Raw genomic sequence first — 24,303 nt, 5'->3', positions numbered from 1 at the left:
GCTCTTCTCAAGCTAATGGAGGAACAAGAGGGATACATTCATACCAGGACCATTGGTCCTTGCTTCCATCCAGACTCTTTAGGATTTAAGTTGGCCTGTAGTCTAAGAAATACAGAGCATAATGCTCAGGGTTACATTTTAGTTTGTACATACTTTATTTCATCTGCACATTTCCTAGGATTGGGGGGGGGGCACATCCGGTTTTGCTCCAGGGTTACTCCTGGCTGTTCACTCAGAAATCCCTCCTGTCTGAGGGGGGTGGGAACCATATGGGATGCCAGGGATCAAACCCGCATTCATCCTGGATCAATTGTGTGCAAGGCAAATGTCTTTTCGCTGAGCTATCACTCTGCCCCCACCCACCCACTACTTAATCTCTGATACCAGCACAGTATTGGGAGTGGGGGTTTTTGTTGCTGCTGTTATTGTTTTGTTTGTTTTTATTTTTTGAGCCACACTGATGATGCTCAGGGATTAGTCCTGGCTCTGCACTCAGAAATCGCTCCTAGCAGGTTTGGGGGAACCATATGAGTCGGTCCGAGTTGGCTCTCTGCAAGACAAATGCCCTACCCACTATGCTATAACTCCAGCCCCTGTACAATATTGTGTTCCCTTGAGGTTTCTGATAAGAGCAGGATATCTCAGTGCTCAGAAAAGTATGAGGGACTCTGGAGCTAAAGCTGACTTGATCCCGACTCTCCTAACACCTTCCATATGACTTCAGACATGGGTCTCCACACTTTTGACCTCTATCTGCATATTGGGCTGGTCAGATGATATGATATCAGATGAGAATTAGTCTTCCATGATATGATCTGGAACATGCTGAGCACACAATGAAAGGTGGCCATGCTGCTTTTTCTGAATAGGAGAGGTGAGGCTCTAAGTCTCAAGGCCAGAGTCCACACAGGAAATCAGATCGTGCTAAGTTTTGATTCCTGGGATGTCTCACTTCCAAATCAAATGTGGCTGTCTAGTTCTCCTGTTATTCCTCCAGTGCCGCTAACAGGAGGGGAGCTGATTGAGGGGAGCTGTGCATTTGACAGGGACAGGAAAAGCTGCTGTATCCATAGTAGTTCCCTGCCACACACTTCACCTCACTTAGGGCCTGCGCCATAGTAACTTGGATGAGAGAAAACTATTTTCTAGCCAAGTTTGCTTAAAGCTTTTTTTTTTCCTTCAGTTAGGGAATTTCCCTGGCCCTCCTATGGCTTCTGGGAAATAATTACAATTGTGTTTCATAAAGCATTTGGTCCCATCTGTAATAAAGTCACACTTAATGGGTATTTTTGTAGCACCGTGGAAACGCCACCTGTTTCACATATGTTCCCAGTTGCCTCTCACAACACTTGTATGAAATAGAGCTGGTCTGTTTGGATGCTGGCGGTCATACTTCCTTAGGTGGAAGAAATGAAACTTGCCACTTTCACCCAGTGGGGCAGAGGCAGAGGGAGGATTCGAACATGTACTGAAAGTCTAGTCCAGTTGCAGAGCTTTTACCTTGCACTCAACCCAGCCGTGATCAGTGTCCAATCTAAGTGTGTCATTAGTTGTGCTGGATGGGATGCTCATAGTAGGGAATTGGTAGCATTGGTTTCTTGTGTTAAACTCTTGGACCCTCTATAGTGTTCAGTACAGGAGGACATCCCTGTAGGCCTCATGATAAGGAACACACTTAGGGTTTACACGATGTGCCAGGTCCATTATCACAACTCATAGCCTCCAAGGAATTCAGCAATTCAATCCTGAGTTCAACTCCTTCCTAAGACACACACACACACACACACACACACACATATACATACACACACACACGTGTAGCTTTGTACATGCTTTCCCCAAGCAAGGAAAAGTTTCTGGTGCATTGGGTATGGTCACCTTGGATATAAGGACAACACTAACTTACCTTGGACTGGAGAACCAGATTCCCCATGCAGACAGAAGTTCCTTGCTTGTATCCATTCTCATCCAATAACCAGGTGGCTTCAGGACAACTCCTTCATCGTTGACTATTATCATTAAAACCCTTTGGAGAATTCTCGAATGTGATTGATAGAAAATGAGAAACACTGATGGCAACTCCCATCCCTAACCCCTTTGATAAATTAGCCTAGTCACTCTAATTCTATTCCCAAGGCCAGGCAGGACTGGATATTCATTCCCCTCCCTTTTAAGCAATCTCCCTCTTTACCCAGACCAGAAATCTTCTTGCTTCTGCTTCACTCATTATAAGGAACATTAGTGCAGAAATAAGTAAACCACTGGTTCCTCTCATCATTATAACAGTTGATTTGGGCTTAATGAGAGGTTTAAATTAACATGAGAAAATTAGCACACACTTTAGAACACAAATCTTTTCTTTTTAATTTAAAATTATTTAAACTCCATGGTTTACAGAGTTCATCATACACTTGTTTTCGACATTCAGTGTTTCAACACCAATCCCATGATCAGTGTAACATCGCCCTCACCACTGTCTCCAGCTTTCCACCCAACTCCAATCATGCCCCCTTGCTTGGCAGGCACAAAATGATTTCTTTTATATAGCTTATTATAACTAACTGGTCATGGAATTATAAAAAAACAGTAAAAATAAATTTGTAATAATTGCTGTATCTCACAAGTGTCATTAATTCGTCCTCTGAAGGTTTATTAAGCAACTGTTTATTGCTAGTTGAGCATTCTGTTGTTGGTTTTGTTTGTTGAGCTTAGGAGACTGCTAGGCTGATTTCACATCTAATTTGTACATTCCTACTAGGATGTCAGTATTGAAACATATACAGATCCCCAGTACGTGGGGGATCTGTGGATCTGAGCAGATGAGCTGACATGAGGGTGATTGTGGGACATACATATGTCTCTTGAGGCCTCTGGAGTTACAGAGGGTGAGATGGGACTGCCTGCCCCCCACTCCAAGAAAATCCCAGAGTTTTCAGCCCAAACACCAGTGTTATCAGCTTGGTGCTTGTGGAGCATGGATCCCGCTGCCGGGATTTCAGCATGGTGGGGACTTTGCTTGTTCCTGAAGGTGCCCTAGAGATTTCAGCTGGGAACCTGGTATAACCATGAATTTTAGTAGCTTTGCTTACTTCTCTTCTGAGAATAGGAACACAAATATTTTCTTTCCCTAAAGCATTAAAAAAAATTTTTTTCATGGGACTTCATTTGCCTTAGACGCAGAAAGACTGTGATTTGAATCCCGGCATCCCATATGGTCTCCCCGAGCCTGCCAGGAGCAATTTCTGAGTCTAGAGCCAGGAGTAATCCCTGAGCACTGCTGGGTGTGACCCCCCAAAAATTTTTTTTCAGCTAGTTTTATATTTTTCTGAGGAAAATATAAATATAATTTGTGTGGACTACAGAAAGTGAGCTGTGATGTGCCACTTCAGTTTTTATATATCAAGTATTGTGGGGGGGCTTTAAAGGTAGAAACATCCTGACTTGTTCTGTGATTAATTTAAAAGGGACTCTGCAGGAATACCCCTGGGTGCCAACAGTGGGTAGAGCATTTGCCTTGCACACAGCTGACCCAGGTTTAATCCCCAGCATCTCATATGGTCCCTCAAGTTCGCCAGGAGTGATTCCTGAGCACTGGGCCAGAAGTAACCCCTGAGTACCGCTGGGTATGGCACCCCACAGAAAAGTAAAGTAGCACTACAGTGGAGTGTGAAATCTGATTTACTGATAGAGCACATGCCTCATTCATGATGCCCTAGGTTCAATTCATGGCACCATAAATCATAAAACAGTAATAGTAAAAAAAAAGTAGCACATTTCCTCCAATCACTGTATGTCAGTGTATCTTAGCAAACTTTTATGGGAAGGAAGGGAAAGGTTCCATGTCCCCCTTGGTATCTGACTCAGTCAGATACAAAGCAAAGAGGACGCCACAATGTAGATGAGTAAGGCGTTAGTATTTCTAAAGAGCAGTACAAGAAACCACCTCTAACCAAAGAGTGGGACCCCAGCTGCCTCTTGGAGTATGGTTTGCCCACCAGCTTTTAAGCAGAAGGTCCCTTTACTCATCTACACTAGTTTTTGTAGGCTCCCACTTGTGCCAAAAATAATGCTGGCCTATGTGCACAGTGAGGTGTGCCCTGCCGGAGACCAACTGCATAGCTGGATTGCTGAGTGCTGTGCGGCCTTTGCCAGCACCCTGTGGTGTCTGCTCCCTCCTCACAGGGGCTGACTGACTAGACTCTCCTCTTGGTTGGATGAGTTTGGATACAAGGGTATCCTGGTGCCCACTCTCTGGCACACTCTCTGGTTTGAACACAAGTTTGGAAACTCTTGTCCTGCTATTCTGAAGACCCTAGCAGATGGTCAGAAGCTGTTTTAAAGTTGTCTGATCCTAACCTGCTCAGTCTGTCTCAATATCACTTACCTTAGTTTCTTAGTACTACATTGGGGTGACAACAAAACATTTTAAAGCACCAAAAGTCATGGTTTTCCACAAAATGAAGTGGTTTTATAACTCACTGTGCCTGTGACTGTCCACCTCTTATTGGCTTTAATTCTAGGACAATCCAAGAGTTCTGAGATGAGGACACTGGCCTGCCTCACTCATCTTCTGCCCACAAATCACTAAAGACAACTATTTTTTTCTAGTTGTATCATTCTTGCACAACCCTTATCTCAAATTCCGGCTGTGAAGTCCTTTAGTAAATTTTTTCTATTTGGACAGTTTCAGATGATGCTGGGGACCATAGAGTCTTGGTCTACTGAATGCTTTGCATGCATTCCAGCCCTTTGGGCCATCCCCCACCCCTCACCTCCTTAGTAATAAAGTCTTCACACATTTTCCCTTGCCCCCAACCCTTCCAGAAAGGCATTCTTCTATCATGTCCATTTCCATTCTGGACCACCCTTCTCTGGGTCTGGAGAAGAATCAGTCCATTAAAGGAACTTGAAAAACCTCTCTTGCTTCACACTTCCAGAAAACTAATAAGCGTTTGATTTGAGCTGAAACCATTCAGTCATTGACATTCCATGTTATCCCTCAGAAGGCAGATGCAAATAGGAATGCACTATCCAACTTTCTAAAGACACCCCCCCCCAAAAAAAATTTCCAGCTTTGAGTTGTTTTCCTGGCTTTTTGTACACTTTAATTTTAGAAATAGATTTCTCTTCTCATAGCTATTTTCCTCACTTGTTATTTGGATTTATTTTTAAAAATTTACCCTGTACCAATTCAAGTAATCAGTAGCCAAGTAGAATTAATAGATACATGATTGCCATCCCATTTTGCTCCTTTCCTTTCTTTCTCTTTGTTACATGATTTTGAATTAATTTAATGTGTGTTCTTTCATGCTTGCTCCAGTGTTCAAGTGGATACTTTTTTGTTATTGGTTTATATTCAGATTTGGGGGGGTTGGGCTACACTTGGTGATGCTTAGGGGTTACTTCTGGCTCTGTGTTCAGAAATTACTCCTGAAGGGCTGGCAAGATAGCATGGAGGTAGGGTGTTTGCCTTGCATACAGAAGGATGGTGCCTTGAATCCCAGCAACCCATATGGTCCCCAAGCTTGCCAGGAGCGATTTCTCTGAGTGTAGAGCCTGGAATAACCAACCCCTAAGCGCTGCTGGGTGTGACCCAAAAATAAAGAAGGAAGGAAGGAGGGAGGGAGGGAGGGAGGGAGGGAGGAAGGAAGGAAGGAAGGAAGGAAGGAAGGAAGGAAGGAAGGAAGGAAGGAAGGAAGGAAGGAAGGAAGGAAGGAAGGAAGGAAGGAAGGAAGGAAGGAAGGAAGGAAGATGGATGGATGGATGGATGGATGGATGGATGGATGGATGGATGGATGGATGGATGGATGGATGGATGGATGGATGGATTACTCCTGGCAGGCTTTGTGGTGACTATATGAGATCCCAGGGATCGAACCAGAGTCTGCTGCATTCAAGGCAAATGCCCTAACCACTCTACTATTGTTCTGGTTCCCAACAAGCTATATATTTTTTATTTTTAATATCCACATGGGTGTAATACATGTATTTTTATTTTATATATTTTTTGCATCCACATGTACCTAAATGTGTGTATACAGTTATCAAGAATAAAAATTGGACCACTTGCATTTTTCAGTTAGTAATTAACGGACACTATCAAATATTTAGATAATCTTTTTATGACTTCCACAGTACTTAGTGGTAATAATTTAAGTTACCACTTTCCTTATACGAATATTCAAGCTGTTTCTAAATTTCTGCTAATATTTCTGCTAAATATTTTCAACATGTATCTTTCCGCATTTATTTCAGATAAAATCCATAATTGATACTTTTTTAAAAATGTGAGTGCTAGGGCCAAAGCAGTAGCACAATGGGTAGGGCATTGCCTTGCATGCATCTGACCCAAGTTTGATCCCTGGCATCCCAATGATCCCAAGAGCCTGCCAAGAGTGATTTCTCAGCTCAGAGCCATGAATTACTACTCCTGAGCATCACCGGATATGGCTGCCCCCCCCAAAAAAAAGTGCTTTGTAATTCTTTAAGATATTTTTTTACAGTTCTATCAATAGAACTTTTCTGCTAAAATACTTAGTGTATGTAATTAAAGCCTCTTGTTACATCTATGCCTTTTTGCTAGATTGTTAAAGTTGATTACATTTACACTTTTATTTGGAAAAAGAATGTTTTTACCTCCAGGTTAGCTTTATGAATATTAGCTATTTAATTGGAGTTTTATCTTTATGCAGTTAATCATAAATATCATTGCGGAGAATCTGACTCAGATATCTTCCTCGTCCCAGAACCAAACCAAAACCTCCAGTAAATCATGAATTAATTTATTTTTTTTATGGGCTCAGAAACTCCATTGAAGTTCACAGGTATTTAAGGAATTACTTAATGGTGCCTTGATAGTTCTGAATTGAAATTGAGAAGATAATCAGCAGCAGAGCTCAGGGAGAGGTGGGAAGTTCTAAACATTGGGAAATGTAAAGATATGACCCACTTATTATTAGCAAAAATCTCTATCCCAATTCTCTCCTGGTAATTTCCGTGCTGTTCAGTTAATAAGAGGACCTCTTAAGAGAGAAAACAGACCAAGAAAGGCTAATTTGTGAACCAAGAATTACAGTTTGTGAAAATAATGTTCAGACTCCTGGTTCACATTTGGAAGACTTTGAGGTTGATGACGATGTTTGCTGCAATTTGGTAAACAAACCAAATGCCATACATCCCTGAGGGGCAACTTGTAATATGTTCAAACTCCTACTAAAGTGTACATTTTGGTGCCATAATTATTTTCTTAGGAATTTCTAAGACCAAAAACAGCCTAATAAGAGAATAAAAGGTAAATTCCTGAAAAACTACAGCATATTGAGGCAGTGAAAATTGTACATAGAGATTATTTAATGATACCAAGAACTATATAGAATAAACTATAAATAAGAAGGAAAAAATTAGTTTTAAATTTTGGTATCTTTCCCCAAGCACTTCTTATGAGATATAAGATTCTTTATGACCAGATTAACTAATTAGAATTAAAGGACCTTGTGCCCCACAGGATTTGTCTTAAAAGATTCATGGAACATAAGATGGGTTTGTAATTCCTGAATTTCCTTGACCTTTAAAAAGAGTGTTTGTTTGGTTTTTTTAATTTGGGCCATATCCAGCGATATTCAAAGGTTATTCATTGTGCTGCACTCAGGAATTGCTGGAATTCTCCTCATGCTACACTTGAATTATTCGTGCTGCATTCCTGGTGGTACTCGGAATCATATGGTATAACAGGGATTGAACCTGGGCTGACCACTTGCCAGGCAAGTGCTCTAAGCACTTTGCTATCATTCCAACCTCATTTTTGGTTTGGTTTGGTTTTTAAACTTGATTGATTGATTGCTTTTGGGGTCACACCTGGCTCTGCACTTAGAAATTGCCCCTGGCAGGCTGGGGAACCATTTGGGCTGCCAGGAATCGAACCAGGTTCCTCCTGGTTCAGCCAAATGCATGGCAAACTACCTACTAATTCACTATTTCTCTGGCTCTTCCAGCCCCATTTTGACCTTAAAACTTTTCCAAGGTATTCTTGTTTCTTACAGAGCATTTGAATTCCATAAAACATAATATGAAAGTGCTAACTATGGTTCAATCAAGTTTTTATTTTTAAAAATATAAAGCATAATGTCCAACAACAGGCAGTTGGATCATGAAGAGGTGATACATATATACAGCTGTAAAAATGATACAATCTTGCAATTTGCAGCAACATGGATGGAACTGAAAAATTTTATGTTAAATGAAGTAATCCAGAAGAAGGATAAATAGGGGCTGGAGTGATAGCACAGCGGTAGGTCATTTCCCTTGCATGCAGCTGACCCAGGACAGACCTAGTTTCGATCCCCAGCATCCCATTTGGTCCCCCTCGACAGAAGCAATTTCTGAGCACATAGCCAGGAGAATCCCCTGAGTGTCACGGGGTGTGGCCCAAAAACCAAAAAAAAAAAAAAAGGATAAATACAGAATGATCACACACACACACACACAACTGAATGAACAAATGCAGTGGTTTAAATAGGAGTTGTGGAGAACACTCTAGGCTCTAGGCAGGGGTCTCAAACTCCGCGGGCCGCAAACGGCCCTCCGTACAACATTTTGTGGCCCTGCTCTAGAGGGATCTTTTTTTGTTTTGTTTTAGTTGTTCAGTGTTCAAGGCTTACTGCTGACTTTGCACTCAAGGATCACCCTGACTTTGCCTCCTGCGGCCCCCAGGTAAATTGAGTTTGAGACCCCTGCCTAGAGTATAGTGAGGAGAAGGAAAGGAAGTGAGTGGAGGATATGAAAGGATGGGGGATAGGGACCCAAGGGTCTCAGGTGCATTTGTAGTATTAGGAAAGGGCAGAACTAAATATTCAAGCCAGAATTAGCAATAATGAAAACATCAGACCCCAATCTTTAACAACCAAAATAAAAATTGGGCCTATTATGCTGGCAGGCTTAGAAGGAGGGGGAGGAGTGTGTGTGTGTGTGTGTGTGTCTGTGTGTGTGTGTCTGTGTGTGTGTGTGTGTGTGTAGAAGAGGCTAAGATGAGGCATTTGCCTTGCTCTTGAATGAACTGATTGTGTATGTGTGTGTGTGTGTGATATGAGGCATTTGCCTTGCTCTTGGTGAACTGATTCTTGGCATTGCTGTGTGTGTGTGTGTGTGTGTGTGTGTGTGTGTGTGTGTGTGTGTGTGTGTTGAGACATTTGCCTTGCTCTTGGTGAACTGATTCCTGGCATTGCTAAGAAATCCCTGAGCACAGAGGTAATACTTGAGCATCGCTGGATATGACCCAAAATGTTAAAAATGAATATATACTATATATATATATTTATATATAAAGAAAAAATTGAGCAATAGCACAATGGATAGGACATTTTACCTTGCATGCGACCAATCTGGCTTCAATCCCGAGCAACCCATATGGTCTCCTGAGCCTGCCAGCACTGATTTCTGAGCATTGAGCCAGTAGTAACCCCTGAGCGCTGCCGGGTGTGTCCCAAAAGCCAAACAATAAAAAAATTGAAAGAAATTAACAATAAAATAAAAATACAGTGCTGAAGAATCTAGTCAGTTTCTCACAGAATTTTAGAAATTTTTCTTGCAGTCTTTTCTTATATGATACATTATCATGTAACTTAAGATCTGGGTGTTGTGATGGTAAACTTTACTGTTAAGTATGTCTCACATTCTTTAATAATGGCTTTGCCTTCTCTATTTGTCATGTAGCAACTCTATAGAAAGAAACCCGGTTTGGCCATCACATGTGCAAAACTGCCTCAAAATATGGACAAAAATCGATATAAAGATGTTCTGCCTTGTGAGTATTGGGTGTGACCACTGCTCCCCACATCCCCCACCCAAACACACACACATATACATGGAGATATTTCCCCTGTTTAAAACAGATTGTCTGGAATTCTGGAACCATTCTCAGTTGTCTGTAAACACCACCATCTTCATGGCAGCCGTTTCAGACTGAACAGTTGGGGGAATACTGTTTATGCTAATGAGGCTGAAGCTGCAGCCGGGGCTGGGAACGCCACTCTTGTTTACTTGGCATGATAAAAATAATGCTGGGGGGCCGGGTGGTGGCACTAGAGGTAAGGTGCCTGCCTTGCCTGCGCTAGCCTAGGACGGACCGAGGTTCGATCCCCCCGGCGTCCCATATGGTCCCCCAAGCCAGGAGCGACTTCTGAGCGCATAGCCAGGAGTAACCCCTGAGCGTCACCGGGTGTGGCCCAAAAACCAAAAAAAAAAAAAAAAAAAAAAAAAAAAAAAAAAAATAATGCTGGGACTAATCGGTAATCTCTCCTCTCCCCATAGATGACACCACCCGGGTATTGCTGCAGGGGAACGAAGACTATATCAATGCAAGCTATGTGAATGTAAGTTAGGCGTCTGGCTGCACAGAAAGTACATTCATTCATTACTCTAAGGAGGCCGATGGTGGCATGTGGAATGCTTGGGGAAACAAAGTGTCTCCTGCTCTCAGGGGCAGGTGTGATTGTCTCCTTTGCAAGAGCTCTTGCCTTCACTTGGGTGCAGGGAATTTCAGTCATTTGGAAAGTCACAAAGTTAAGTGAAGGGGACATGAAAACCTAGATTTCACTTCTCAGTACCAATACCCATCTGCCTCCTGCCCTTGGTTGCTCACACATTGATGCTTGTTACTTTCGCCACAGTTATGTGTGGTACTTTTTCTGTTTCTCATGCATACACACCCAACTTACATGTTACTAGTTCTACACCTAAATAAAAAATAAAAACCCTATGCACTGACCCCAATAAGGAAAGGTGAATGATTGCACCTGCTGTGGGGAGAGAATATTTGTTTTTGCTTTGAGAAATGTAACTTGAGCAGCCCTGTGGGCCTCTCCCAACCTCCATTTACTTCTTTCAAATCCAGAATCAGCACAATTTTTCTGAATGGGGCCGGTGGGTAAATAATTTGGTTTTTGTGAGCCAAGAGGCAAAATTAGAGTAGAGATAATATCCTCAGGTACTTAATTATGTAAAGTACAAATTGTGAAAAAGTAAAAAAAAAAAAAAAAAATCACTCTTAGCTTGCAAGGTGGTGGTTGACTTTATTCCTAGGCCAGAGTGTGGTAGTACTTGATCTAAGGTTTCTCTGCTCAAGTTTGCAAAACATCAAGAGCTGCTCTAATAAAATGGCTCTGAGGGCCCGGAGAGATAGCACAGCGGTGTTTGCCTTGCAAGCAGCCGATCCAGGACCAAAGGTGGTTGGTTCGAATCCTGGTGTCCCATATGGTCCCCCATGCCTGCCAGGAGCTATTTCTGAGCAGACATCAGGAGTAGCCCCTGAGCTCCACTGGGTGTGGCCCAAAAACCCAATAAATAAATAAATAAATAAATAAATAAATAAATAGAATGGCTCTGAACCATTTTATTATTCTGACATTATCTTGTGGAACTCATCAGTATCAATGTTATATCAATATTCTTGCTGTCAGCAATGTCGCAGTGATAATGTATGGGCAGCTAGAAAAGTCCAGTCTCTTCTTGGTAATCAGGACAAACCATTAACCTAACCAACCAAACCATGAGTTTGACCCTCTATCTCCATTCCCACCTGAGAGTGAATGCATGAATGATAGGATGCCTCTGAAGCTCATTCAGTATTTGCTGGTGTTTCATGGAAAAGATTCAAGCCCAGAGGAGAAAGGGAAGAGCGGAGCAGGATGGTTGAGGGACACTAAGAAAAACTGAAAAAAAAAAATTTTTTTTTTGGTTTTTGGGCCACATCCAGTGGTGCTCAGGGGTTACTCCTGGCTGTCTGCTGAGAAATAGCTCCTGGCAGGCACGGGGGACCATATGGGATGCCGGGATTCAAACTAACCACCTTAGGTCCTGGATCGGCTGCTTGCAAGGCAAACGCCGCTGTGCTATCTCTCCGGGCCCAACTGAAAATATTTTAACCCTGAGATTGTTCAGCTCAATAGTAAGAGACTGGAAGTCATAGAGAAGGCGAAGAACAACAGGTGTGGTGACATGAGTAGTCTCTGTGGTCTTGTGCTTTATGTAAAAATTCTGTTTTCTTTGGGGAAAAAAGCCTGCATTAAAAGCCAAGAAAATAGCTAAATAGATTGAGTATGCCTTGCATGTCATTTATCACTAGCCTCAATATGGTGAAGTGTAACCCTAGAGGCCCACAAGCCACCACCAGGGTGGCCCTACTGGGTCCCAAGTACTGTAGGGCCCGAGAAGTGAACCCTTTGTCCCAATTGGCCAAGTGTCCCCAAAAGTTCCGTTACCTCCTGAGAGTTGTTTAGGAAATTGTCCTTCTTACCCTCTCCACTCCCCCAAATATTCTAGAAAAGCCTTGGGCATGAGGATTATTATACATTGTTGATCTTGCCAATTTTTAAAATGGATTTTATTCATTTAGTTTTTTGCTTTTTTTGAGTCACACCTAGCAGTATTCAGGAGTTACTCCTAGCTCTGCATACAGGAATTACTCCTGGCGATTCTCGGTAGATCATATAGGATGCTTGGAATCCAACCTGGGGTGGCTGCATGCAAGGCAAAGAAAGACCTTGTCCCTATACTCACTCACTCTAGCCTGGATTTTATTTATTTATATTATTTATTTATTTATTTATTTATATTTTTATTTTACCCTAAAATTTATTTGAGGTTTCTTTGAGATAAAAACTCACATAAGGGGCAGGAGAAACAGCACAGCAGTAGGGCATTTGCTTTGCATGTAACCAATCCAGGATAGATGGTGGTTCAATTCCTGGCATCCATATGGTCCCCCAAGCCTGCCAGGAGCAATTTCTAGAGCAGAGCCTCATCTCTGAGTGCCACTGGGTACGACCCCAAAAAACAAATTTCATGTATATTTTAGGGGCGAGAGCAATAGCAGGGTGGTAGGCCATTTGCCTTGCATGCTGCTGACCTAGGATGGTCCTAGGTTCGATCCCCGGTGTCTTGTATGGTCTCCCAAGCCAGGAGCAATTTCTGAGCACAGAGCCAGTAGTAATCCCTGAGTATCAACAGATGTGGCCCAAATCCTTCCCCCCCCCCAAAAAAAAAAAAAAAAAAACACACACACACACATAATCTTTTCTGAGATCTTAGAGGCCTGCTTCTGATTTTTACTTAACGAGTATCCAAGTTTTACCTTTACTATCTGTATTAACTTATTTGAAAAAACACTGTGGTTATAAGGTTATTTATACTAGTTTTTGTTCTACAGATAAAGTTGTTCATGATTGAGTTAAAGTCACACAAGTTACAACAACCTTCACCAGTGTGCATTTCCCACCACCAATGTCAACAGTTGCTCTCTCACCTTCCCTGATGCCCGTGCCCTCTTCCTTCCCACCCACCCTCCCCTGTCACCTCTCTCTCTCTCTCTCTCTCTCTCTTTCTCTCTCTCTCTCCCCCTCCTCTCTTCTCTCCCTCCCTCTCTCATATTATTGGACACTGGTTTGCACTACTGTTAATGAAGGAGTGGCATGCATGTCACTTTTATAGTAGACCCTTCACTACTCTAACTGCACTCGCCACTCTTCATGGCAAGCTACTTACGATGGACTGGTCCTCCTGGTCTTCATCTCTATTGTATATATCATCCCCCACTGTATGTATATCATTCCCACACTGTCTTATTTTCCTTATCCCACAGAAAAGTGACATTATTCTGTTTATCCCTCTCTGACTCATTTCACTCAGCATAATAATCTCCATGTTCATCCATGTATAAGCAAATTGCATGACTTCATTTTTCCTAATAGTTGTATAGTATTCTGTTATATAGATGTACCACAGTTTCTTTAGCCATTTATCTGTTGTTAGGCACCTGGTTGTTTCCAGATTCTGAAAATACTATCTGAAATTTTTTTTTTTTTTTGGTTTTTCGGGCCACACCCATTTTATGCTCAGGGGTTACTCCTGGCTAAGCGTTCATAAATTGCCCCTGGCTTGGGGGGAGTATATGGGATGCTGGGGGATCGAACTGCTGTCGTGATCTTTCCTTGGCTAGCGCTTGCAAGGCAGACACCTTACCTCTAGCGCCACCTCACCGGCCCCACTACCTGAATTCTTGATGTTATTATCAAGTCATCTTTTAGAGGGCTTCTGAAAACAACCCTGATTCTTCTGCTTGGTATTATAGTTTTATTGTTTTGTTTAAAGCCATGCCTGTTGGTGTTCAGGGCTTACTCCTGTCTCTGCTCAGGGATGTGGCTCAGCAGGACCATGTGGGTGTCAGGGATAGAACTCTGGTTGGTCCCATGCAAGGCCAGCACTTTCCCTGCTCTACTACCACTATGGCCCCCTGTTGATTTTTTTTTTTTCTTAGCTGCTCTCCGTCAGTAGCTCATTTTGGTCTGATATCAGATACTGGAACCCTGTGACCCTGTGATTGTAGCAGACTAATGCCTTGTTGCTCTCCCTCCAGATGGAAATCGCTGCTGCCAACCTGGTAAACAAGTACATCACCGCTCAGGGACCCCTGCCTCATACCTGTGCACAGTTCTGGCAAGTTGTCTGGGATCAGAAGTTGTCACTCATCGTCATGTTGACAACACTCACAGAGCGAGGGCGGGTATGTGACTTGATTTTCCAGTTCTGACGCATTCTGTGATGTGTGCAGTGGGCCGAGGTCTGTGGTGTCTTCAGTCAAGCTCCCTGCCTGATCTAGAAACTTCTAATGACAGGAAACTCAGAATCCCTCCAGTCTACTCCCCCACTGTCCAAGAGCTGAGGAAGATAGACAGACAACATGACCCCAACTCTCTTCAAGACTCAGACCCATTAGTGCAGTCCCAAAAGTAAACTCTCTTTTGTTTGTTTGTTTGTTTGTTTTTGGGCCACACTGGGCATTGCTCAGGGGTTACTCCTGGCTGTCTGCTCAGAAATAGCTCCTGGCAGGTACGGGGGACCATATGGGACACCGGGATTCGAACCAACCACCTTTGGTCCTGGATCGGCTGCTTGCAAGGCAAACGCTACTGTGCTATCTCTCCAGGCCCCCAAAAGTAAACTCTCCCACCCATAACAGGAACCGGTCCTGAGGTTGGTGGTACAGTGCTGGGTTCCCAGCGCAAAGGAGGCGATTGCATCTTCTACCCCTTCTGCCTGCTTACAGTAAAACTTTGTGCAGAGAGACAAGATAGGTCGTAACTAGCCAAATGCTGAGCACCACACCATGCTTAACAGTGTACTTAGGTTCTGTAGGACAGAGCTACAGGTCACATCATAGAACTCAGTGTGCCAGGATTAGCTGCATCCTACACTTTCTCACTCCTGCTTCTGTCTGGAGAGCCTCACTGTGAAATGTTTACTCAGAAATTTATCCCAAGAGCAAATATAAATTAATCTTGAATCACCTACTTAAATGCTCCGGATGCCACTTCCTCGCCTGCTCTGCTTGGTGTGTAGTTGAGGATCTAGAATGTGCCTTACGGAAAGTGAAAATACACAATGGACAGTGTGTCTAGGATCAGTGTTCCCTCTCTTCCAGCGCAGCTATATGGAAACTAAGGCTGACCCACTCCCTCTGGGCATGATGTCCCACAGGAGACTTACTCTCTGAGGCTCTGTGCCCAGCCATGCAGAACACTGCTCCCTCCTGAACAGTTTTGAGACTGTGATTAAAGTAATATGCAAGAAGAATGCCATCCCTCAGTCTAGGTGTCTCGCCCAGCAATAGGAACCATTCCAACCCAGGCTTGGTGAGCAGAAGCAGTCTCCAACCCAATCTCTCCAAGAATGGAGGTGCCCCTGCCTGTCATGAGATAAGAGGCAAGAGCCCATCTGCCTACCCTAGAGTCCTCTCCTTGCAGCTCTGAGGAGCCTGACAATAAGCACAAGGGCTCTGGCTTGCAACCACCCATCAGCGTAGGTCCGTGTACAGGTGACCATGGCAGTGGTGGGCAGCTCAGCTGACCTAGTGTCTTTCCTTACAGACCAAGTGTCACCAGTACTGGCCCGACCCACCTGACGTCTTGGAGCAGGGAAATTTTCACATCCGCTGTCAGTCTGAGGACTGCGCCTTTGCCTACGTGTTCCGAGAAATGCTGGTTACTAACATAGAGGTAAGGGATGACGAGAGCAGTGCAGTTCAAAGGCAGGTGCTGGGACATGCAGGAAAACTCCTGTGTCCAACATGTGGGAGGTACTGAGTTCAGGTCTCCTCATTATGTGAACACACAAGCTTCCCCAGCCTTGCTGGCAATTACACTGGTGGCCTCTGAGTAGCTGAGCAGTTTCGTATAACTACCCCCTGTCACTGGACCTGCAGGCCCACAGCACTCAGCGGACATCTCCAGGAGTGACTTGGGACATTCCAGTACTGTTGGGGGAATCTGTTGCATAGAAAGACAGATAGGCCGGAATAAGCCAACAAGGACAGGTGTGAATCCTCTGTGGCCTCAAAGGGCTGGGCAGGTAGGATGCTGATTGCTGAGTTCTTCAACCTCTCTGTGCTTCACTGGAGGTTTTTCAGCCAGTGTCCAAGACCAAGTCTCCGGATGCCCATATGTATGGAAGGCTCTTCTCAATAGTTTCAGTGAGTGCTTGCTTCAGCAGCACATAGACTAAAATTGGAACGATGCAGAGATTATTAGCATGGCCTGTGTACAAGGATGCCATGCAAATTCATGAACCTATTTAGGAATTCATATTCCCTAATGGTTTTTTTTTTTTTTTTTTGGAAGGAGAACAAAAAAATAATCTCAGTGAAAGCAGTCCTGACACTGGAATGGAAAGACTGCACATTTGTGCAGTGGCTTATTGCTCAGCCTTGAACACAGCAGAATACTAGTGCATATTATAGCACATGTCAACCTTGGGTACATTTTACACAGTCACAAAAGGGAAAACTTGCATGATGCCTCTTACCTGACTAAAGTAGCTAGAGAGAGTCTTATTCACAGTTGAGAGAGCGGCAGGTGTATGTCAGGAGTTAAGGAACAAGGGAAGAGAGAGGCAATATTTGAGGCATCCTCAGGCCAGGTGGGTACCTCACAGGCTGGAGTGCATGGTGTGCAGAGTCTTGAGTTCTCCCGAACTCCCACTTCACTCCTCTAGCAAAGGAAGTGCAGAGGTGCAGTTGGGGATGAGAAACCATTTCAAAAATAGTGGTGGGCAAGGACCAGTGTCATGGACATGCCCATTGCTGCTGGTCAAAACAGCCAACTTGGGACTGTACACTCACCCATTAAAAGCCTGTGTGTGTGGGCAGTGTAGCTTTGCTATTATGGAGAGCAGGAGGATGTAAAGGTGAAGGGGGAGGCAGCCTGAGTTGAGATCTAGAAGATAGGGGAATTGGGGCCAAAGGGCGTGAGGACACGTCATATACCACAGCGTGGCTCATGTACAAAGGGACAAGCACATTGGCAGCCAGCGCCTCCCTGGCTGGTGGCACGGCAGGTCTGGGTATTCTCTTTGCCCCCCACCTTTGTGCCTATCAGGTCTCACCCCCTGACCCCTTTGTACCCCGTAGACTGGTGAGGAACACACGGTGACGCATCTCCAATATGTGTCCTGGCCTGACCATGGAGTGCCTGACGACTCCTCCGACTTCCTGAAATTCGTCAGCTATATGCGCTCCCTGAGGGTGGACAATGAACCCATCCTCGTGCACTGCAGGTACTGATGGCTGTGATTCGGTTTTTCAGTGCCCACTTCTTTGGGGGAAGTTTCTGGTGCACATGGTCCTGAGTACCACAAAGCTTCAAGCCCCTCACAGACTCTGTGCGTCTTTTCCTCACTGTGTCAAAAGATTCAGAATTCTATGGACCATAAGCTTGTAAATGTAGCCCAGAACTTAAAAGAAAGCCTCTTCTCCCTCTTCCTCTTGTCCCTGTGTGCCTGGCCATGGCAGGGACTATGGGAAGGATGGGGAAGAACGTGGATGGATGGGGATGTTGTACACTGAAATGTAGGTGGCTTCCTGATTCCCACTGTGAAAAAGAAACTTGGCTGTGGGTTTGAGAACCAATGCATATGTCTGTCTGTGCATTTTATGTGAGTTTGGGACTGGTGAGAGTCAAGCGTAGCTGGGCAGAAATGCCATGGGAGCTCACCCTGAAAACCCGCTCCCCTCTTCCTTCAAGTGCTGGAATCGGGCGGACGGGCGTGCTGGTGACCATGGAGACAGCCATGTGCCTCATTGAGAAGAACCTGCCTGTCTACCCGCTGGACGTTGTCCGGAAAATGAGAGACCAGCGTGCCATGATGGTGCAAACATCAGTGAGTGAAACAGTGACCTTTACTTCCAGTTCCTTGCCCGAACTGGGCCTGGTGCCCAAAGTAAAGGGACCCCATCACTTCTCCAAGTCACAGAGCTTGTCAGGAGCCAAGCAAAAAAATGCTAAAAGGCGTTTTTCTTTCATTTGTTTGCCCTGGATTTTAACAGTCACTGGCAATCTCTCTTTTTATTTATTTATTTATTTATTTATTTTGTGGTTTTTTGGATCACACCCGGCAGTGCTCAGGGGTTACTCCTGGCTCCATGCTCAGAAATTGTTCCTGGCAGGCACGGGGGACTATATGGGACACTGGGAATCGAACCAATGACCTCCTGCATGAAAGGCAAACGCCTTACCTCCATGCTATCTCTCCAGCCCCCAATCTCTCTTTTTAAAACAAACAAATCCTTTCCCTCCCATCCACAACAACTGATGCACCTCAATAGCACCATTCTCTCTCCCTCACCGTCCAGTTGTTTGGACCACCAGCTCCAGCTCAGCTGTTTTCAGAATAAGCCTCCCAGGAGCTGGGGTGATAGCACAGCAGTAGGGCATTTGTTTTGTACACGACCTATCCGGGACAGACTGGGTTTGATCCCTGGTATCCCATATAGTCCCCTGAGCCTGCCAAGAGCTATTTCTGAGTGCAAAGCTAGAAGAAACCCCTGAGCTGGGTGTGGCCCCAAAACAACAAAACAAAACAAAAAACCAGAATAAGTCCCCACACTTGTGTGTGTAGGAGTGTGGGCACCCTGCAGAGACCTCCTCGCTGTTCCCTGATGCCTTCCTGGTTCCTGGGTTTCTATGACATTGTGGCCTAGTTCTTCCCCCAGCAGGAAGTGACACATCCCCTCATCCCCCAAATCCTTCCCCTGGCACCAGGCACAAGATCTCACATGGCCTGGGGGAAGAGTGCCAAGAGCTGTTCTCTACATTGGATTGACATTGGATTTGATGTGGTGTCCTTGCCAGGTAGAGAAGTTCCCGGTGCAACATCAGGGGTATTCTGACCATTCACTCTTCTTTTCCAGAGCCAGTACAAGTTCGTGTGCGAGGCGATCCTTCGTGTTTATGAAGAAGGCTTAGTCCAGAAACTGGATCCGAGTTAAGGCAGCTGTGAAGCCCTCCATTCCTCTCTCCCAGGGGCATGCTCCCCAGGAAAGACCTCTCTGGAAGCAGCACGGGGAACCTGGACAGGAACTGTGGGGAAAGGAATGAGAACTTTTGAACGCAGGCACTTGTACTTTCTCTAGAAGAGGTACCGTGTACATAGGGACTGTGTAGATAACGCATGCAGATACAGTCTCCTTTAGACCTGTCGCCCCTGCAGAGACGTGAGCGAATGGGGCTCCATGTGGAGATGGCCCATTCACACGCCTTCCTCCTGGACTCTGCCATATTCCTGCCTACCCACCTGGGGCACTTTAGGGGGGAACACCAGCACTGCTGTTGACCTCCCAGAAACATGGTGGTGAGGCCTCTGGGAGTTCCTTCGGTGGGCTATGTGCTCAACACCCATGGGCCAAGCTCCCCATGCTTCTGCATGGAGCTGGCCCAGTTAGCACTCGTCCTCCTCCAAGCCGAGGAATCCCCAAAGAAAATACTCCAGGGCGAGGCGGTAGCCAGTTCTGCCAGGGAGGCCTTGTCTTCCCTTCCTTAGTCCTTTCTCGCCACTTCCCATAATTGTGTTTTCTGGGAGTCTTATCCAAAATACAGGATCTCCCTCCCCCCCCCCCCATTAGTGATCCCCTGCCTTCAGGTTCCCACCCAGAACTACGTCTGAACCTGAACCAGGGTTCGAGTGTGGTTCAGGGTGACTTCTCCCCGGGACTGAGCATGCGGGCCTTGAACCCGTGGCCCCATGAGTTCCTCTCAGGAGCAGGTTTTCTTGCCTCTGCACACCTCTTACTGGACTCCCAACGCAGGGGACTGGAATCACCCACTACTGAATCTACCACATGTATTGCTGCTACTTCAAGCTCTTACACTTGAAACATTGTGATTTTCCTGAGAGGGAGATGGGATCGCATCTAAATATTTAGACTCTTTTGGCCCTTCCTAGGAAAAATCTTCTAGCTGTTGAACTACAGGAAACTGAGCTTCTTAAAGGTTGTCTCAAAGGTTGTCTCAAAGGTGTGTGTGTGTTTGAGTGTGTGTGTGTGTGTGCTCGCGTGTGCGCGTGTATGTGCGTGTGCGTGTACGCGCCTATGCCCATGACTGAGTGTTTCTCAGGATTCTTAACTCGATTTAAATTACAGTTGGGTTTATATAAAGAATGAGTCTCTGTAGAGAAGAACAAATGTATGCATTCACCCTCATTTACAATGGTCTCCATTTCATTTCAAAGGAGCGGATCAGACTATCTGAATATAAACACATTCGATGTTAATTTATTCTAAGTACATCATGATTTTGATTGTCCTGAAGAATTCTGCCTTTGTCAACACTGTGTAAAAAAAATTTTTTTTTAATTTGTGACAGGACGGTAGCAAATTACTATTTAAGGAAAATAAACGACATGAAAATTTTAACATGGTATTTTAAAGTGCTTTGTGTGCATCCAGAAGAGAACAGATGCTAAGCCACTTTCTTCACAGGAGTTAGTAGGAAACGGATGTTTTGTGCACTGTTGCCCGTACATAGAGCTACTCTTGATGTTTAACAAATGCTGGACTGACCATGTAATTTTCTGCTTACAAAAGGAATCAAAAAACGTGGGGGCCAGGTTTCTCTATCTCCTGCCCTGCCATATTTACTTCTATATTCCCATTTTTTTCCTTCACTTAAATTTCACTGCTAAGTGCAAGGAGCAGGGGTGAGTACCGTGCCAGGACTCAGTGCTGGGACTGAAAGATTGTGCTGGTAATGTGAGGTTTCATCAGCCAGAATCCAACTGACATGACACAGTTTTGGATGAATGACTTGGAAAATGAACAGATTCATTGATTAGCTCAAAAAAGCCAAGGAAAGAAGTCATCTATATGAATAAGAAAAAAGCACTTTTCTTCTCTGAAGAACCAGGTGCACAAAGGAATATCATATCAGTGCTTCTGTTTCGTCTGTATTCAGAAAATTGCATCTACAAAGTGCCAAATAAGAGGAAAGCTGACAAGAACGTAATTGCCATCAGGGTCATTAGCAAATAATTGCCATTGATGAGAATATATCCTTGCTCTGTGTGCACCAAGCTTGAGAAGTCTAAATTGAGAGGGGGGGGGGGAGAGAGGGAATGGGGGGGAAGAGAAGGAGGGAGAGAGTTTAAAAGCTAATTAAGGGCCAGAGAGATAGCACACTGGTAGAGCATTTTGCCTTGCATACAGCTGTCCCAGGATGGACCCAGATTCAATCCCTGGCATCCCATATGGTTCCCAAGTCTGTCAAGAGTGATTTCTGAGCACAGAGCCAGGAATAACCCCTGAGTGTTGTCAGGTGTGGGCCCCCCCAATCAATCAATAAATAAATGCTAATGAAGTTTTTTGATAGAATTGCAGAAATTTACCATGCATTCTCTCCATTTCTAAGATGCTCACGAAAGCTTACAGCCAGCCTTTGTTGCTATGTATGCTGATGTTCAGACCCAGGTGTTACCCAGAACCAAGCCCACAAAGTGCTAGGAGGAACAAGATGAGAATTCACTCATGGATCAAATACACAAAGTCTAATGCCTCTATTACCAGTTCAATTTTGTAGCTCAAGATTACTACTTCACCACCATCTAAACTTAAGCAATTATACTCAGGAAGCCTTTTTAGTTCTTAAAGAAGAACTTCATAAAAATCAGGATAAATATTTTGCCTGGGAGAGTTGAACGTGTATGAAGAAGACATTCATATCCTACGATCTGGTACTTTCCTGGGTGATCTAATTAGTCACATTAATGTGGCTGTTTAATCAAGATGGGAGGTTCCTCCTCATGATTCACTGTAGAATGTGTGCTGGTGTGAGTGAGTTTTATGGGGGAGGCGGAGGGGAGCTTTGTGCCATACCTATCAGTGCTCAGAGATTACTCCTAGCTCTGCACTCAGGAATTACTCTTTGCAAGGTTCAGGGAACCATAGGAAAACCCAGAATGGAACTTGGGTTGGCCACATGCAAGGCAAGTGCCCAACATACTCGGCTCCTATATTTGGTGGTTTGATTTCCAGTGGAGGAAACTGACTCACTCTAGTCAGAGGAGGGCTTAGAGCTTAGCCAGACTAGCGTTAAGTCACTAAGAGTTTGTTCTTAGATCAGTGTAGAAGCTATTCCAGCATGGTTCTGATTGCCTTTTCTTTCATTTGGGGATAAGCAACTGGTCGTATCCTACAGAGGCAACAGAGAAACAGCATCAGTGAGCAAAAACTGAGAAGGACCTGGATCTAGAATTTGATTTAGATGCAATGTCACCCTTTCCCCAGTTAGCAGATCTATCAAAGGCTTAGATTCCGTGAGCTTTTTAGTTCTCGTAACTTCTATCGTTCTGGGACTCACTTCCAAAGGATTATATCATGATCCAATCCACAGAGCTGCTACTGGAAAGAGATCACATTTCTGTGACTTGTCCCTAAGAGATGGTCTCCCAGATGTTGTTGCTGTGAATACAAATTTAAGGATGTTTTCCACCACCATCACTCCAGTTCATGTCCGGAATCTAAGGCTAAAAACACGAAGGAAAACATTCTGACTCCAACAAAGGGCCCAAACAAGGTCTGGGCTGTCCACCATCTCTATAGCTCACATTCCATTTTGAGCCATCAAGGGAATTATGTCAAGTCATACCATTTTTTAAAAGGTGTCTTAATGGGGTGGGAGTTCTGTGAATTTTTATTGATACTGAGTTCTTAGTAACTTTTGAAAAATGGATCAGTATAAACACATTGAAGCTAACATAATTGTTGCCTGTTAACATTTTATTGTAATGTCTTGGTTTCCGAGTGTGTTGTCTTGGTTCGCTGAGGGCGAAGGTGTTACGGTTTTTAGGTCATACCAAGCTGTGCTCGGGGCTAACTCCTAGCTCTGCACTCCAAGATCATTCCTGGCATTCTTGGGGAATCATGGGGTGCTGGGGATTAAACATGGGTCAATAGTCCTCTACTTGTATGTAGCTGCAGCTATGACAATGGTATATATGAATGCTTGGAGGAAAGTTCACTGTTTGTCTCTGCCTTTGACTTTAGCCAACTTGAGATCAGAATTCATTTCAGCTGTTAAGAGCACAGTAACTTCAAGTCAAAGTTTTCTTACTCTCTCAGGCAGGGCTACCTACACAGCTCTCCGGTCTCCACGGCCCTAGGCTTCACCTTGCCTCTCTCTCATTCTGTCAGGCCAATATGCAGATTGTCTGTTGAGGTTCATGATGTTGGGTCAGCCACAGACACATTAGGAGAGAGTGAAAGTGTGACTTTTGGTTCAGCACTTAGTCACAGGGCTTCTATCTACTATAAGGAAGTCCTGAAAAGTTGGTTTGGTTTTTGAAGCAATGCTCAGAGATTACTCCTCTTTTTGCACTCAAAAATCAATCACTCCCAGAGAACAGTTTACATATTGACAGTTAATAAACCACTAAAGGTATATAAATATAAAAAAAAGAATCAATTATTCTTGGGCTCAGGATAACATGTGGTGCATGTTTGGCCATGTTCAAGGCAAGCAAGGGTGTGCTCTCTCAGGCCTCTGGAAATATTTTTGTTACAAGAAATCTTTTACCTGAGAGTCACTATTCTGTCTTATGATTAATTTGAAGGATAAGTGGTTTATGCAGCAACTGAAGCCTTGGGTCACCTTTCTGCCTCGTACAGAACCCATCTTCCTCCTATCCCTGACATAGACAACATGTACCTCATCCAGTTAGAGAATGAAACTAAAGCAAAACTCACTTGTGGGTGCTTGCCCAGCTCCCTCCGCTCTAAGTGATTTCTAATGACCTAAAACAACTTGACCCTCAGCAGTAGTGAAGTAGACACAGAAGCCAAATGTGCAGGCACAACCAACTGCATAATCACCATTGAGGACCACAAGCAAATGTCCGAATACAGTCAAGGTTTCTGCAATGGCAACAAAGGGAAGAAAAGGAGAGACCTATAACTTTTTCTTTGTTTTGTTTTGGACCACACCCAGTGAC

At 44.3% G+C, this 24,303-nt stretch overlaps 1 protein-coding gene and 1 non-coding gene across 2 annotated transcripts in view; both read left to right on the top strand.

Moving 5' to 3' along the window:
* PTPN3 (protein tyrosine phosphatase non-receptor type 3) overlaps positions 1–20,316 on the top strand; it is a 78,133-nt gene extending 57,817 nt beyond the window's left edge. Inside the window, exons 19-25 of the mRNA XM_049784499.1 lie at positions 9,709–9,799; positions 10,306–10,367; positions 14,408–14,554; positions 15,918–16,046; positions 17,456–17,601; positions 18,069–18,204; positions 19,235–20,316. Coding sequence (XP_049640456.1) covers positions 9,709–9,799; positions 10,306–10,367; positions 14,408–14,554; positions 15,918–16,046; positions 17,456–17,601; positions 18,069–18,204; positions 19,235–19,312 — 789 coding nt within the window. The 3' untranslated portion in view covers positions 19,313–20,316. The remainder of the gene's footprint in view (positions 1–9,708; positions 9,800–10,305; positions 10,368–14,407; positions 14,555–15,917; positions 16,047–17,455; positions 17,602–18,068; positions 18,205–19,234) is intronic.
* LOC126029402 (U6 spliceosomal RNA) lies at positions 16,524–16,630 on the top strand. The gene has a single exon (XR_007503002.1). It is a non-coding gene; the product is annotated as a U6 spliceosomal RNA (small nuclear RNA).
* Positions 20,317–24,303: the final 3,987 nt, after the last annotated feature.

This window comes from Suncus etruscus, chromosome 1 (assembly GCF_024139225.1).
Source record: "Suncus etruscus isolate mSunEtr1 chromosome 1, mSunEtr1.pri.cur, whole genome shotgun sequence".
In the NCBI taxonomy this organism is placed as follows: Eukaryota; Metazoa; Chordata; class Mammalia; order Eulipotyphla; family Soricidae; genus Suncus; species Suncus etruscus.
This window is presented reverse-complemented; position numbering and strand designations above follow the sequence as displayed.